This window comes from Neodiprion virginianus, chromosome 2, assembly GCF_021901495.1.
Source record: "Neodiprion virginianus isolate iyNeoVirg1 chromosome 2, iyNeoVirg1.1, whole genome shotgun sequence".
Taxonomy (NCBI): Eukaryota; Metazoa; Arthropoda; class Insecta; order Hymenoptera; family Diprionidae; genus Neodiprion; species Neodiprion virginianus.
This window is the reverse complement of record NC_060878.1, coordinates 8,868,980-8,886,133: the sequence shown is the minus strand read 5'-3', so window position 1 is coordinate 8,886,133 and position 17,154 is coordinate 8,868,980. Positions and strand designations below refer to the sequence as shown.

Genomic DNA, 17,154 nt, shown 5'->3' with positions numbered 1-17,154 from the left:
TATTACCGATCATCGATGTTTCACGTGTCTCGTCAATCGTATAGATCGGACATTCCGCGCCAACTCGGTAAACGATTCACCAAGGATTTTTCCTACGTTAGTACGAACCCTGAAAAGCTTTTAAAAAAGTTTTCAACTTCATCTAATCACTCGCTTTTATCTTATGATTTTTTTAAACCTGTCTCAAAAACAGCCAAATTGATTTTCATGAAACGAGAAAGAAAAAGAAAAAAAAACATTTCGTTTTCAATTGAAAACATTTTCACACAAGCTTCAGAGTGGGACGTCGGTTTCTTCTATTTTCTTTTTATCGGTTTTTCTATTTTCATACCTGTTAAAAATCCATATCATACATTTTCCCAAAACTGAAAATTGCTGTATTCATCCCAGATCGAATTGTAGTAAAAAATGCGTTCGTTAAACCCAATATTTGCTGCATAAAAATGATCCTAATCGTTGTTCAAATAATCGTGGAAACGTTACAGCTGCTCTAAATTTTTGTTTTTTGTACAGTGCTTTTGCTTAGGCGCAGGGTAATTAATCAATCACCTTTTTTGTACACTGTAATGTTCAATCTTGATTTTCATTTTTACGATTTTCTCGAGATATATTTTACATTAAATAATTGCCAGGTATATTAAATCTTCTGCTGAATCGATTGCCACTATTTAGTTTGCACTGAAAGAAATGTTTAGTTCCAATCACCGCTCAGTCCTTAACTATTATTTTTTTTTTTTTTTTACCACAATCAAAAAATATAGTTCTAGGTACAAAATGAAAATTGGTTTTCTAGCTGTTACCAGAAAGTCTAGTATTCGTTACTATTCTTTCTCATTACGATCACCGTTACTATATTTTCTTGTAACTGTTGCGAAAATTTAATGCCTGTGCAACGATAAATTGACGTTAGAGCCTTGTTTATCTAGAAAGGTAGAGTAAGCCGAAGAAACCGATTTTGCGTTGCAATAACCAAAATGGTTAGGCGTACCTCGTTTTTCGTAATCCCAACAATATTCAAACAGTTTTTTTTTTAACAATACCTGCTTTACAGAATTTTTCTCAGCTACTATAACAAATGAAATCTTTCTCAAATTTATCAAACACGTCCAAAACGCGTTTCTCTACTCGAACAAAAACATTCCGAGTCAATATTTTCGTCTTAAAGTGACCGGGTTAATTACTACGCGGCAACTCGTACCGACAAGAATCAAAAAAAAAAAGAAAAATAAAGGAAATGAAATAAACAAACAAATAAATAAAAACAACCGTGTCCTTCTCCACGGTATCTTACACGCATCTGCGATAGCGTGTCTATGTCCACGCCTATAGCCGGCGTTGATACGCGCCAAATATGGCCGGCGTATGCACGGTGGATTTCGAAAGTGGCGCGCGTGCCTGCGCCGGAGTTTCACAAACGGCGTCGCGACGCCGCCGAGGCCCGAATCGCTCTTAGACCGAGTCGCTTCTCGGACTCGAGGAGCGGATAAAGCCGCGCAGGCTTATCGGGCCTGATCTTCAAGTCGCGCGGTGCACGCCGGCTATTTGTATTCATAAGTCAGCAGGAGGCCGGCGCTCGTCCTCGTCCTCGTCCTCGTCCACGTCTTCGTCCTCGTCCTCGACTTCGTCGTCCTCGCGGTCCCCGAGTCCCAGCTACGTCATCCGGCGTCGAGGAATGGCCGCATCCGTTCAACCTCCGCGGTCAAACAGAATGTGAATAGTCATCGGGTTATTTAATTTTTCGTTGGCTCCCCCGGGGCGCGTGTTTGCTCAACCCCGCTGTGAGCACAAATTACCTTGCGACCGAATCACTTCGCTTCACCTCCGCCTCTCCTCCTTCGTCTCGTCTCCTTTCCTCTTCTTTTCTCTTCTCTTCAATTTTTTCATTTCATATTCTTGGATCTCGTATACAACTGTAGGAAGTTGCGCAATTATTTGAATTTGCTTGACTTTGGCAAGTTAGGGTTTCTCGAGAGATTAGGGAATTTTTCTTACACACTGGGGGAAAAAAGTAGACGTCTCTTCTTGTAATAGTAAATAACATTCAAGTACATATTATGCTTTCTATGATTTTTTTATATTCGAATAAGACGTGCCGGAACATCGTCAATTTATTTCAGATCAATGCAATGGTTGTTTGATTCGATTCGTACTTTTTTAACAACTTGTAAAACTTTTTTGAAAAAAAGCGTTACTATCACAAGTCTAAACATTTATGAGATTATTTGGTAAAAAAAAAAAAAACTTTCCAGAATTAGTGATTTTGAACGCATTTGAAACAAGTCAGACTTCAAAAATGGGTGATTGACCCAGAAACAAGTGACCGATAAAAATCTTTCTAACATTGTAGACTGTGACCAAAAATTGACATTATAAATATTCATACAGAATGAAGATTAATGTTTTCGAACAAGTATAATCTGATCGGCCAAAGTTGGCAAATAGCCGAAACGGTCCAACAAATAATCGAATATATCCTAAGTGTCAAATAAACAGATAGCTTTGAACCTGCATTAGAGTTAATTTTCTTGTAAAGATTGTGAATGGCTCGTTGTAAAAAAATTAGGAACTCCTTGAAAATCATTAAAAATCATTAAAACGGTTTAGAAATGTAAAGAAAGTCTGAAAATAAATGCTAACGAACTTCTTGCGATTTCATGAAAATGAATTCTTAATTGTTTATTGTACTTTTTTTCCAAATATCTTATTCAATTTATAAAAACATCGTATGGGTAATAATTTGAATGACGAAGGCGTCTGAATTTTCAAGAAATTTTGACTGAATAGCGATCAAATGTCATCAACTTGGGAGATATTTTTTTCAGGCTCATGTTAACAACTTGTATTATACGTATTAGAAGATACAAGAAGGTTTGGTCATAACGTATCGTAAACTTATTAAATGCGTACAAAGCGGCGACCACGAAAATAATCGGGCATATTTATAGAATTGAACCAAGTTCAGTAAGCATAAAACTCCAAAAATTTATAACCTCATTCGTGCTAAGATTACACTATCTATATATATTACAAAACCATTGACATTCAATCGCAGTTTACACGTTAAATTCGCAATTATGATTTTTTGGCAAAAGAGAATAGATACTACCTGATTATTTTGATTGTCTCTGCTTTATCCTCGTATCAAAATTGAAGTAAAAAAAAATTCTCACGTGAGAGAACACAATTCTTTTAACAAAAAACTGTAAGTACAAACAAGTCGAGCTTAGTTCGATCTCTCCGGATCTCAATTATTGTAAATCAGCTACGAGTAAGAAAAAGAAAATAATGAAAAAGCGCATTCGCCACTGCGCAAGATTGCAAAAAACGTCCGCGGGATGAGCCGGCCGTTCGGGTTGAACGGGGATGCAGAAGGAGTCGGTCGGTGTTTGTCTAAGGGTAGCGGGGAAAACCCTCGGGACTGAAAATCGAACTCACGGGGATCCCTGGATGGGTATAAACAGGGTCACAGCGGCGGAGGTGCGCGCTATCTAAATGCTAATCCGTCGAGATGGTGGCCGCAGATTACGCGCCGGAATTAGTTCAGCGGACGGGCGACGAAGAGGCGCGGAGGGGGCCGGATCTCCTTTTTATACTTACACGCCGGTTGAGCGCATGATGCACGAGAAGAGAGAGCATTTCCACGTCTGCGACGCGACGCGACGTGACGCGATGCCGCGAGTCAAGATGATCCTGAGGGATCTGGGAGTGACTCTGCGGTTCCAGTTCGTTAGCGCCGTGTTAATAACGTTAAAGAGGATATAATAAACTCGTTACCTTAACAAAATTCCCCTCAAGCTCTCGCGCAGCTCTCGCATCTCTTCTAACTTGTCGGTACACTTGTCCGCTGTGATTCTGAAACTGATGTGTTTTTCGACGAGTCGGTTACGTTGGCAATGCTCGATCGAATCGCAGCGCCGCCGCCGGCCGGCCGCGAAACAGCCTCAATCTTTCTAAACACGACACAACCCGTGACTAGAATTTTGTATTTTTCAATGAGATTATCTTTGTAAACTTGACCCATGGTCGTAGAATTTTCTATTTTTGGGGCACGTTATCTCTGAAAACGTAACATAAACGATGACTGTCGAATTTTTCTATTTTTCGGTCGAGTTACCTTTGTAAACATAACGTAACATAACCCATTACCGTCGAATTTTTTTTCTTGGATCAGAAACGACGGTCATGAGTTATGTTATGTCTGCAAAGATTGATTATGTTTCGGGGCCGGCCGGCGGTGGCGCTGCGGGCGGATTCGGCATTGCCAACGTAATCGACTGGTCGAAAAAGTCACCCATCTTAGAATCGTTGCGGCCAAGTGTACACTTGATACATCGTTGGGTTCATGATGCTGCCATATCCTGCGTAATCGTCAGAGACACAATGAGTATAACCGTATACATATGCGAGTCAACGTGCAGCAAGCTTTGAGCTTTTCTGACTCCCGCTTATCCGCTATATTCGAACTCACCGTAAACTCGATTCGAGACATTGACGGCGAATGTGATTATTGGAAACGTTGCGGTGCTTCTAGAACCAATTATTTTCAGGAATTCACGGGAATGCTTGAATTTTCAAGGAATTTCTAAAACTTTTCAAAAACCATCAAATTGTTAATTAAATTATTCATCCAGTTTATTTCCATAAGAAAATTTACTTACACACTTTTCTAAGAAAGCTAACTGAATAATTAAACTTTGAGTATCTTCCTAGGAAAACTTTTATATAATTTTTCTTTTTATTAAAAGTGGATACTTTGAACATGTAACTTATCGTTAACTTCGTTCCCGAGTTGAGTAAACATATTAATCGCACAGTCTTTCGATTAAACAAATAGCAGGCACCTGAAGTATCTTCACAAAAATAATCCTCAAATTAAAGTTACGTACAGTCAAGACCCGATTTCTCGACACTCTTTTCTCGTCTTGAGTAAAGCCGAATTCCCCGAAAATTCTCGACCAGAAACCCCAAATATTCCGATCACTCTGCACGTTCACCCCCAACATCCCATTTCACGTAAATTTTCACTTGTAAGTTCCCGGCCGAACCGCGTAGCCCGAAACACGTAGACACGTAGACATTACAAGTGGCTGTGCCTACAATTCCGCAGCATGAACGGAATCGAGTGCCGTTGTAGATTCGGTTTGGGCTGGGACATTGCCGCGGCACGGATGAGTTATTAGGCGGTTTGCGGAGAGCGTTATATCGCGAGTCGCGATCATCGGGGATGAAATCACCGAGTTATATCGCGCTCGGACACGATGACGAAGCATGGCGGCTGCGGGAGCAACGACTCCGCATGCCGCATGTTTCGCATAATTCGACGGTAGATGTTAACCCGGTCGATGTTTAATCGCCGGTTAAAATTTCACCGACATTATGCGACCGAACCTCGTGATCTCTGTGTATCGCCCAACGCCTGCATGAATCATACGAAATTCACCCCCTGCAGCCGGCTCTAATATCGATTTACGATTGCCAAATTTATCCCCGTGTATCTTCGAGTCGGTCTAATCTTTTCATCGTCTCTGAATCGCACGAAGAAAAATTGCGTACGGTACGCAATGCGTCGTTACATATGTTATATGTGAAGCATTCCACACCAAATCAACGTATAATCGAATTGAATGAAAATTTTTTAAAATACGAATTTTTATTCAATTCGATTTTTCTCACTTTTCAATTACCTGTTTCGCCTGTAGCTTCTTAACCAAAAGCTTGCCCACTACCATCTTGGTTTCAAAATTTTCGTTTTTTCAATAAAAAATTCATGAGAAAAACATTCTTAAGCCAATCGATTAGGGTTATTCGTCTGAAAATTGGGGTTTCGTGTTTTTGGGAACAGTGAAAATCAAAACCGTGGTCAAAAAAATCTAAAACTCGGTGATGGATCATTTTTTTTTTTTTTTGTTTTCTTACACTACACCATGCTTAAAAATAAATAAAATCGCGAATGGTTAGGGTAAAACGAAGGTCAATTCAGGGTAGAATGCCTCATAAACGCTAAAAATCTTTGCACACAATTTTTCCATCTTCCAGCTTCGGTATTTAGAATATCCCTCGATTCTTGTGTAAACCAAGTTTGCATACTAAAAACTTCGTAAACCTAAAATGCCTATGAAAATAAAGAAAACTAAACTTATAGTTCAACTGTAACGATGATGGTAAAAAATGTGGGGTAAAAATCGTGAATACTTTTGTTTAAGAAGTGCAATAGTGTTCGAAAGTTTGATATCCCATTGAAGTCAGACGCCGTACATTGTGGTTAAATGTTGTTTATAAAGTGGACGTGTATGAAGTAGCGGTGAATATTTGGCAAAAAATTATATGACATTTTTTTTTTTTTTTTCACAAATAATTCCTGCGGAACAAACTGCTGATATGCAGCGGTGTAAAATTGAGCATCGGTTGCGCGCAATGAATCAAGTCGAGAGCGTGGTAATAAAACTGCATGGTGGTAAAGATTCAACATCGAAGCAACAACTATGCCGGGGGCTGTTAAAATGATGAAGGTTCGAATTTATCACACTAGAACTCTCTCTTTCTCTCTCTCTCTCTCTCTCTTCTCGAGTGCCTGACTACCCTAATTCGCACGCGTTCGTGTTTTACATAGAAAACAGAAAACGGAAAACATGAAAATATGAAAACGGTTCTCCGCTTACTGAGTTATTGGACTTCGGGTACTGTTTTTCGGACCCGTTGCAGGACTCGCTGTTAGCCGAACGCTGATTAACTTCCTCGTATCGGTCCTACGACGATAATGACACGCGAATTCCGAGGGCTGCATTATCCGAGGCCGAGGCGGGGCCCCCGCTCACTAAACTCTGAATCACCCGAAGAGAGTTTTCCTGTCATCGGCAGCATCATGGCCCGACTTCCAACGTGAGGACCTCTGGAATTGCCATCAGCAACGCGGGACGAACGAATGAACGCTCGACGACGCCCATACCCGACGAATAAATCAGCGAGCCGTTATCTCTCTCCTCTCGGATTGCATAATCTATTACCGTAGACGCCCTCCGCCTCCACATCATGGGCCACCGTACAACGCCTTCCTGGTAAATAACCCCACGTTCTTCCAGAAGCGAAACTTCCCTCGGATTACAAATTTCTTCAAATGGCGTCGCGTTCTCACCAAAACGGAACGTATAATCGGTTTGAACCGTTACATTTTATCGAAGAGGTCGATACTATAGTCACTGAATGTTTGGGAAAGGACCCAGCAGCATCCTAATGGAATTTGGCTCCCTGTCAAATTGGTTGAATTTTTAGAACCAAATAAAACGAACGTGTCTCAAAAGATGCTACAAGTTGTGTGCAAAGCTCTGTATACACTTGCTGTGGTATTTTTTTTAGATACGTTGGTTCTAAACCGCCCGCCGAAATACGTCTGTTTTCACAGGACCCGTCGATATTTTCCCGATCAAAAGTTCTCACGGACACAAGTCCCAAAAATCAGCAGTTTTCGAGATACAGGCTTCGGAACGGGGGTGGATGGATTTTTTTGTGTCTATGGATCGCGCGATTTTTACGAATTACGAAGCTTTAAGGGAGACTTGAAATCAAATATATCACTCAAAAACTGCACAGCCGAATCGCAGAGACTTCGCAGACGCGTGAAAAACAGGACAAGTCGATTATTGCAAGAGTCGAAGTGTCTCGTTCTTCACGCGAAATCTGACGTTGCACCTCCTTCCGGTAAACCAACGAGTTCACGGATGGAATCGATGCATTGATGGAATCAACCGCAGCCAATTTTTTGAGTGATTTGTTTAATTTAAGGTCCCCTTGAAGCTTTATAATTCATGAAAATCACGAAATCCATAGATATCGAGAGACCTGGAATACGCCCTGAGGTTTCGTAAACAATCTCTTCAATTCCGAAAAAAGAAGCTCAGCTTACTGCTCTTCTAATTCTTCAAGTTCTCTTTTGGTCCTTGTCCTTTCACCGATCGACGTGTGGAAAATTTCAAACCGCGTCAAAGCAGCTGGCTAACTGTTTTGCATTTGAACAGATAAACGGAAGGTACGAGCGAACATTTTCGTGCAAATGAAAATTGCGACGTTGTAATTTCTCAGCTCGTAAACTTCACGGCAACACTTTCAGAGTTTATGGCTTTGAATTTAATTAGTTGTTACAAAGCGTGCTCGTAGCCAGATCGCGTCTTTTGATTTTCTGATTTATGCCGTGTTTTATTCGAGAGAATAAAACCCCGAATTCTTGTTGTAACGAGAATCTCTGCATCTGGTGGAAACAACGATCGAGTTATAAGACGTGTGCGTAGCTCTGTGCGTGTGTAATTTTACACGGAAAATATTATACGTCACGGCTAGAGACTTGTGTGAGTATTTCCTCCAACGCTTACTTCCCTTATTTTCTCTGCAAGGTAGAACGTGACTTAACATCCCTCGCGACGTTTAAATATATCAAATTTTAAACCCCAGTTTGCTTTCACTTCGAAACGCCGACCGATGTCCACTTGACGAATTTTCACCTTAGTCAATAATACTCCGACTTTTTCACCCCCGAAGGGCTTAACGGATATATTTGTATTTTCGTGCGTGCCAGCTCGCCCATTTCTTTCTATCTATAGACTCGGAAAACAAGCTTTTCTCGTGTTTTGACAAAGGATTAGAAAGAACAAAAAGAGTTGAAAATAAATTGTCGACATTTTTTTCAAACTACACAAATTGTAAAACCCATACATTTTTGCGCACTTTCAGACGAGTGTTCACTGCGCCTGCAATAATTGCAAAACTGTAAGTGTTTCTAGGATAGCATAAGAAAAATACAGACGAACAAGAGCGACCACTCCGTTGGCAAAAATGGAACCCATGAGTACAAGATTGAACATAATAGTCGGATAGAGTATCAACTTAATTACCAAAAAGGTTGAGACAGTTTTTCAAACATCGACGTGTACACATAACTCAAATACATCCCATCGTTAGATTCGAATTTCTTTCAAAACCGGGTAAAACCGAGTGGATTCGAGAATCCCCGAAGTAACAAACACAGTTTCGCATAACACTTAATTAGCCGCTTCACCCTGCGGCAGCATAACGTTGCATCGTACAGATACCGAGTTATAACGAATGAACACAGCTTCGGAACAATTGAGGTTTGTTCGGGAGTCGAGTTGCTCAAGGGAATACCGGGTATACAGCACGGCGTAAAACGCATTTATCACAATATCGGTTCGCGTTGTGGGAATTTCGTACCGGACACGTTCTATTCGCCCCATTTGCAGCAATGGTTTTGTGCCGCTAGAAAAGCCGTGCATCAGGGTTGATCCGTTCGAATCGCGCGCGTCGAGTTAACCCTCCGTGCGAACGATTGTTACTTACACCTTTTGTCTCTTCTTTTAACTCTTTCGAACTGTTCTAGGCTTTCGAGAACTCGGGAGAAAAATCGAGGTTTCTTATCAAAGCGTTCACCACGTTGTCCGAAAAGTTTAGAAGTATTGTTTGTAGAAATTGGTACCTGGAGAACGACTGTTCCCTAAAAGATCCAGCGATCATACGGTGGGTTAAAGACTGGCTTGAAACCGCGTCCCTATTTCATGACTGCGGAAATGTTTTCCCTTGTTAGGTATGCATATATGGTGTACTTATATGTGTGTCTATGCACGACGCTGAGTGTTTGCCCGATGTTGGTTTTGTATGGATGGCCCCCTGGTTATAATAAAGCTAATTTCAGACCTCTCGAGGATCCTCGTACTCCTAGTAGTACCTCCAGCTTGTTACACGCCCCCCTTTCGCCATTCTCTCTCCGTTCTCCAGCATCCGAAACAGCCGAATGTATTTATACGCCCCCTCGAGGCTCGCCGCCCGTCCGTGTCGGCTTATTAAAACGATTCCTCCGACTCGTCGACGACCAAAGACTCGGGGTTGGACTCTGTGTTCTCTTCTCCTGTTCCGACCTTCTAGCCCCGATCGATTTCGACCTTACTCTAATTTTTTTCCGACTCGCGAAACCGATTGTTACATTTTACGTGCCACTCTTTACTCCAGTGTTTTTTCAACCCGGGAGGGTTGATTTTAAAAATCCTTTGAAATCGCTGACATAGTTTTATTATGGACCTCGGGTGTCGCCAGATTTTTTTTTTTTCTTGGAAAGGGGTCGCGAATTCGTGAACGTTGAAAAACGCTGCTCTATTAGAAAAGGAAAATTTGCGATCGATGGAAAACGAGAGACTCCATGTAAAAGGATACGACACGGGGATCAGATTGCGGATGAAGCCGCATTCTTGATCTTCATTTTTTCAACGGGTTAATCGTGACGGCTAGGATTTGGAAAGTTATTTGGAAGGGGTTTCAAGGATATCAATATACTGCCAAGTTTCCAAAATTTTGCTCAATATTTTATACACGTAACTTCATACGATACTTTGTAAAATTTTATTAAACAGATTTTGCGGTACACCTACCGGGATGATTTCATAAAATTTCTAAAGCTCATGCAAATGGTTGTGAAAACCTTCTGCTTCATTTACCCTAAATACGACTTGGTATCGTAAAATATAACCGAGAAAGGAAACGATGTTTAATTTCATCCAGCACAGTCGACGCGCAATTTGGCATGAGTTAAACGCGTCTCGGGACCAGGAAGAGGGCACAATCAGGCATTTAACACCCCGTTGTGCGGGGGCCACGCCTCTCCTGACTGCTGCAGACGTACGTGCGTTTAATTGTCGGTTTTTGCCGTTGAATCCTCACCGCGTCTTCCCCACGTCCCTCTATCGCTCCCTCTCTTTCTCTCTTCCAGTCTCTCGTTGTACGTGCCTTCGACCTACCCCCCATACATACACCTTCGCTTTCACACAACGAGATCGCGACCACATGGGTGTTTATACTCATACTCTTGGCCCGTGTCCCACGAACGCTCACCTCAAAACGTAGGTGTACAAAATTTTCCAAGTCTCTGATACGTACACACGTTACGTACTACAGGCGTATGTATATACTGGAAAATTAATTCAAGCACCTTCGAGCTTGTCTTCCTCTCTCACTCTTTTTTTCTTTCTCTCTCAGTGTGTTCGTCGCTGAATTATCTCGTCGTACAATAACGAGAACCGGGAACATTGCACGTTATTTTAAAAACACGCGTTTTCATCCTGCGCGTTAGTACGTGTGTCCCGTGACTGGATATACTACACGCGAAACGACACCTTTGTCCATGCGTGCGAACCAATTTGTCAATTGCGGCACCTTTTTTGCGGGAAGGAAAGAAAAAAAAAAAAAATCGAATACGTTAAAAAAAAAGAAAAACTTGATCATGCAATGAGAATGACTTTCCAAAAATAGGTGAAATCTGCGACTGTAAAGGGAATAGAAGGTAACAAGTGAAACTGCGATTTTTTTTTTTTTTTTTTCACCAATTTTCACCTCAAGCTCTAACATCGATTGTACGTAATCTATAAAATTCACAGGAATTGATCATTGAATTGAGATACGGTGGTGCAGAAAAACAAATTTAACAATTCTAGAATCTTATTCGCTTTAACGATCCTTCAGAGTAATCGGAAAATAATTATCTTTATTCATTTCAATCAAAGTTTTAACGAACGGAGTTCAATTTATACCATCGATTACCAGACAGTCCTAGCTTTGTTTGAAAAATGTTGGAAAGATCAAGGCAGTAATAGTAATTTCTTTCTCGCTCGAAATCTCGGCGGTCCGCCTAACCCCAAAGTCGAGATTTAATGCGAGGAATGAATTTCATCCTCGCCATCGTCCCTGGCGCCTGGAATCGTGCGTACATACGTATAATACGCACCCGAGTTCTACCCGAACTCAGTCAGCAGGTAGATCTTGAGTGTAATAATTTTTCAAGTTAATTAGAGATCTCGGAATGCGCCGTGGCTGCAGGGTGATACCACCCTATCCTGTCCGTTGCACCTGTGCGTTGTCGCCCAGGACTGCAGGTTCAGCGCCGATTAACCGCCCCTCTTCCTTCTAGCCCGCAGCACTGCAGCGTAAGGATTTGATCGCGCGCAGCGTCCGTGGAGGCTTAATTAATTCCCGGTGATCTCAATTAAAATATTAATTATAGTAGTGTATGATAAAAGGGAGGGAGGGCGGGAGGGGGGGGGGGGAAGAAGGAGAAGAAGAAGAAAGAGGAGAAGAAAAAGTAGACGAAGGAGTGTTCGAAAGGTGCCGGATCTTCGCATGCGCTCAACGGCCTCACGCTCTGCGGGACGGGACGTCCTCTATGCGCACGCACACGCGCAGAAGAGGATCCTTGGAGCGACGGTGTAAGGCCCGATCGACTCGACGGGCCCCGGCCTAAGGCCCCAGGGAACAACACCGCGATGCCATTAGGATTAACCCCGTCCTATAAGCTTATCTGATAACTACGCCATTACCTTCTCGAGAGCCCGTGCCACGGACGGCTCCGCTCTTTCTGGGCCCACGATCCGTCCGCGCTTGGGGCCTCACGGTCCATAATACCCGCGTGTCGGGGTCCCGTGGAACGATGCACTCCTGCCGTCCTCCGCGTTTGCATATCTCGCTTCACCGACGATCGAGATACCGTCTCTACAAGTGTCCCCTCTCTCTCATACGTAGGTACCGATCCCATCGGATCTTCAACCCCGGTGCGGCTCGCATCTGGGGGATCGTTTAAAAATCAATCAGCGTGTACGCTCCGGCTGCACCTCGAACCGTGCTCAGGAGGACCCTTCGTTTTTACCCGATACCTCTTCACCCTCACCTCGAACTCCCGAGTATGGGGTTTGTGCTCGATGGGCGGATACTTGTGCCTTCAATCATCCGTTCATCCAACTTGAGACTAACTTTCAGGCTCGTTAGAACGCCGTGTTTTGGAACTGATCATTGTTTATACACACCTAGGCGCTTAGTGTTAAAAAATCGAGTTCACCGTTCATCTGGTCATTTATACTGAAAACGATGATTGACTTCTTTTAATTTTTACCTCGTCCGTTTGTTTGTTAGTTACTCGTTGACGGCACTCTTTTATGACCTATTCCTTTTATGCTTATTCTCTCTCTCTCTTTCTTTCTTTCTTTGTACAAAGATTAAACTAATTCGCGGCGAGGGGTCGGACGGCGCGGGCTATGTGGTTGTTGTTTAATTTGTTTCGATTGGTATTTAATTGGAGCCAATCTCGAACGGTTGGAGGTATACCTACCGACCTACCTTCGTCGTCCGTGCGCCAAGAGCCCGGACTCTATCTCCGGCTCGATCTTTGCTGGGGCAGGCAATAACAACTGCTTATTGAAAAATACGAATGTCGAATCACTGATGTAGGATAGACCTGCGTCCGACCCCACCTGTCTCTCTCTCTCCCTTCTTCCCCGGTCCCTTCTCTCTCTCTCTCCCTGTCTCCGTACCTCCAACACGCCTACGTACCGATACACCACGAAACATCGGATGTGGGATTGTGTGTGTAAGTGGTGCTAGGCGTAGCACACCCATAGCTGGGAACGCGCCACGGGGGGTCAGTGGTCCTCAATTTAGTACCAACCACCTGAACCACGTCAGGATGATTGAAGTCGTTCAAAATTGATCCAAAACATCGCTTCAGTCGCAGCTGGTTCCAGCCATTTCGTAGCACTGCGCGATCTACATCGTGTATCGATTGTTAAACGATCTAATCGAGCAACGAGAAACGCATATCGAGATGGCGCCACCTCCGTTTGCACGTCGATGAAAACTGATGCTGGTGGCGCCACGTGGTATCGATTGGCAGGTTATGTGAGGACAAAATCGAGGTTGGGTTACTAAGTCATTGGAAGATGCAAACCGAAGCATAGTCTTCGGAACACTAATATACAAATCGTGACAGTCGTGGATGATTTTATTCATCGTAAGTGAACTGCTTCGATGCATCGAGTAAGGTAGAAGTTGAGGTTACGGGATGTGGGATGCTACTTTGTACAAATCGCGGATCGGATGTCGTTGCTACAAAAGACATGACGGTAACGAAGTTGGATAGAACCGGTGTACCTTGATCGTCGAAGCTGGATTCCGTCATCTTCCGGGTCGAAATTGAGAACCCGAGCGTTTGAAGCCGTGACGAGTGAAAATACAAACAGTTTAACAGGAATGAGTAGTCGTTTAGCGTTCCTGGGACCTCGGGGCCTCACTCCGCGGGCCCTACTTCCCCACCCTACCGGACCATTCACGTAGCCGACTCAGACTCTGTACACCGACGTAACCCGGAGCGAAGAACTTTTGACGGTTTTTTGTTTTTTTTTTATCTTTTTCCGGATCGTACGACGCGTCTTTCAATCCCCAACGATGAAACGAGCACCTCTTCTCGCTTATGAAGTCCATCGCGGATGAAGCGGAACGAGCGAAGATCTTCGTATTCGCGTTTCATTCCATACAACCACCCTCTCCATTCTCCTCATCCTTTATACCTGTGGTGTGTATGCTTTTAATTAAACTAACTCTAAAAAATCTGCGAACGCATCTCGTAACGCCGTAGCTGATCGTACGGTGCCGTTCAACGTGGCAGTCCTCGGGTCTGATTCAAGGAGACGTCAAGGAGGTACGGAAGGGTTTGTGAGGGGGGGGGGGGGGGGGCAAGAGGAAGAATGAAAGACTCGTCCTCCTCTTATCTTATCTCTATTCTCTTGAGTACAAACATTAATTAACGACTGCTACACCGGACGCCATTGCTGCTCTCATCGCAACACACCTGTGCACCCGCTGTAGGAAGATTCTTACAGGTTACACACGTGCGTCCACCCCAAGCATATGCATATTTTTGTCTTCAAGTTATCGCTGCGACTATGAGCACGGTGCATATCTACCATTATGCCGCCGTCCTCTCATCCCCCCCCCCCCTTCCGTAACCCCCACCGTCTCTCTCGAACAGGGTGAGTTCATCGTTAAAAGCAGGAAGTAAAAGGCGATTCCTTAACCTGATACGAAGTGACTCTTCCGCGTCCAACGGCATCGAGTCATAACGCGAGCATATTGAACCCAATGATGGTGGTAAAATTACCATCTTCACTGAGTCCAAACTTTCACTTTCAATTATGTAGTGTTCATTCCACTAAACATTCGGTCATTTCAACCGAATCCACGAAATTATGCTATTCACCGTGAAAGATTCATCAGTCCCATCCATCAACTTGGAGCCCAATTAAGACAACCGAGTCGTTTTACCGTACACTTATCTGCCTATCCGTTCTTCCTTTGAAGTGACTTCCTTGAATTGCTCGTGACGAGTGGATTAGAACTGAGTTTCAGGGATCCTAAAATCTGCACACGTTCACCTTTTCCCGCAAAGTCTACTCGTAGACAACTTGTCAAAGTTTTTTCGACGGAAAAACACAGTCGTGACAAGAAATCGTTGCTCGTCGCATCTTTTGCAGACGATTAGACTGAACCGATTTTTCAATCCTCATCCTCTTCTCTCTCTCTGCATCTTACAGCACAGTTTAGACACTACACGCATGGTTTGGTCGTTGTTGTAGACGTGTGCGTATAACAGTGGTGATCGAGCAAGGTTGCGTAAGTTTGCTTAACCTCGCGCCCTCGCCTCGGAGAATCAATTATTGGATCCATATATCAATCTGATGGTCGAGCACGATTGTGCTACGCGGTATCCCGCTGTTTTACGTCGATCCCTCGCCCCCTTTACTCCGTCCGTTCCTCTCGGCTTTGGATCTTGCTCGGCCAGCCAGCAGCGTATGGTGGAACTCCTTTGCCATATCCTTCACGACGACGTTACGACGCTCTGCCGGTCAAACGCTACCATTTCATACCCATTCTCTGTATGACTGCGTTCATGTGACTTATAAAGAAAGTTTTAATGCCACTGGCTGGCTCGTGATGACCAGAGAGAAAGGGTGGGAGGAAGGGAGAGGAATTGACTATCTCGGACAAACCGTAAAGTCTGTTCGTTATAACGCCTATAAATGAAGAGCTTACAGGTAATACACCGTACATGCAGATATGGTACAACTAGTATAATTAGACTTCGAACAACTCGATGCTTCTGGAGAATTTTTTATAATATCCTTTTTTCTCTTTTTCTCCCCAGGGAACCGACGAAGATGACAGGGCCTCCGTTGCTTCGGTAAGTTTATTCCTCATGGTATAATTATATTTCGTCACTATTGATACATACAATCCAATTACAATAGTAAACCGCATTTCAATGGACATTTAGAAAAACTACGCATACATTCTTTTTAGTATTTTTGTTAAAGGTGCAATTTATCACATATGTCAAATGGATTGACATGATGTACGTTTTTGGGGTTAAGAAAAAAGTTTTGCGCGGAGTAGAATGATTAGATCGATTACTTTGATATTTCTCTTTTACTATTCAATATTGTATATTGCATACAAATTTTTATTAAATAACAAACAATGAAAATTGCCGATGTTTGAGTAAATAATCGGTGTTTTTTTCTGGACGTAACCTTGCTGCAGTGGTATAGTTTAAAATCAATTCCAATCAATTTTTGTCAGCCGAGAGAAAAAAGTTTATAACGCTTAACCCAACCTCCTCGAGAAATCGTATAATAGCAGATAGTAATTGCCCAGTAAACATGAGCCGGTTAAAATGTGGTTGAAGAAACGTTAAGGTCGTATAATTATGGTATAGGTAGAAAATATTACCGTGTTCGATATACGGTAATTTTTCAGTAAAATATTAATCGTTGTCTCTCCACAAATATTATACGATTTTCATTACACGTACATTTAAACAACGGTTTCTAGACTAATAATCAACGTTTTATTTACTAGTTCAATTGCTAATTTAAATTCGTTAAAAACCGGTATATTTATAGATATTAAAATACAAATTTTCTACGTTTCATCGTCAACGTTTTGTTGTGGTAAGCGAGATTCGTAGTATAAACGTGTGGTAAAACCGTTTATATTTCTAGTCTTATGAACAGTTAATATACATGTTTTATTCCTTCACCGGTAACACAAGTTTAACGTTTCATTCACTGCTTTTCTACAACATTTAAACAACGGTTTCTAGACTAATAATCAACGTTTTGTTTACTAGCTCAATTGTCAATTTAAATTCGTTAAAAATCGGTACATTTGTAGGTATTAAAATACAAAATTTCTGCGTTCCATCATCAACGTTTTATTGTGGTAAGCGAGATCCGTAGTATAAACGTGTGGTAAAATCCATTATATTTCTAGTCTCATGAA

At 42.5% G+C, this 17,154-nt stretch overlaps 1 protein-coding gene across 4 annotated transcripts in view; it reads left to right on the top strand.

The window, feature by feature from the left end:
* The window catches only part of LOC124298792 (ankyrin repeat domain-containing protein SOWAHB), a 147,915-nt gene that overhangs the window by 22,186 nt on the left and 108,575 nt on the right, over positions 1-17,154 (top strand). For all 4 annotated transcript variants that reach the window (XR_006906884.1, XR_006906883.1, XM_046751289.1 and 1 more), the window contains one exon: positions 16,019-16,054. Coding sequence is in view for 2 of the 4 variants with exons in the window: in XM_046751289.1 (XP_046607245.1) it covers positions 16,019-16,054 (36 nt within the window). In the remaining 2 variants the exon portion in view is untranslated. The remainder of the gene's footprint in view (positions 1-16,018; positions 16,055-17,154) is intronic.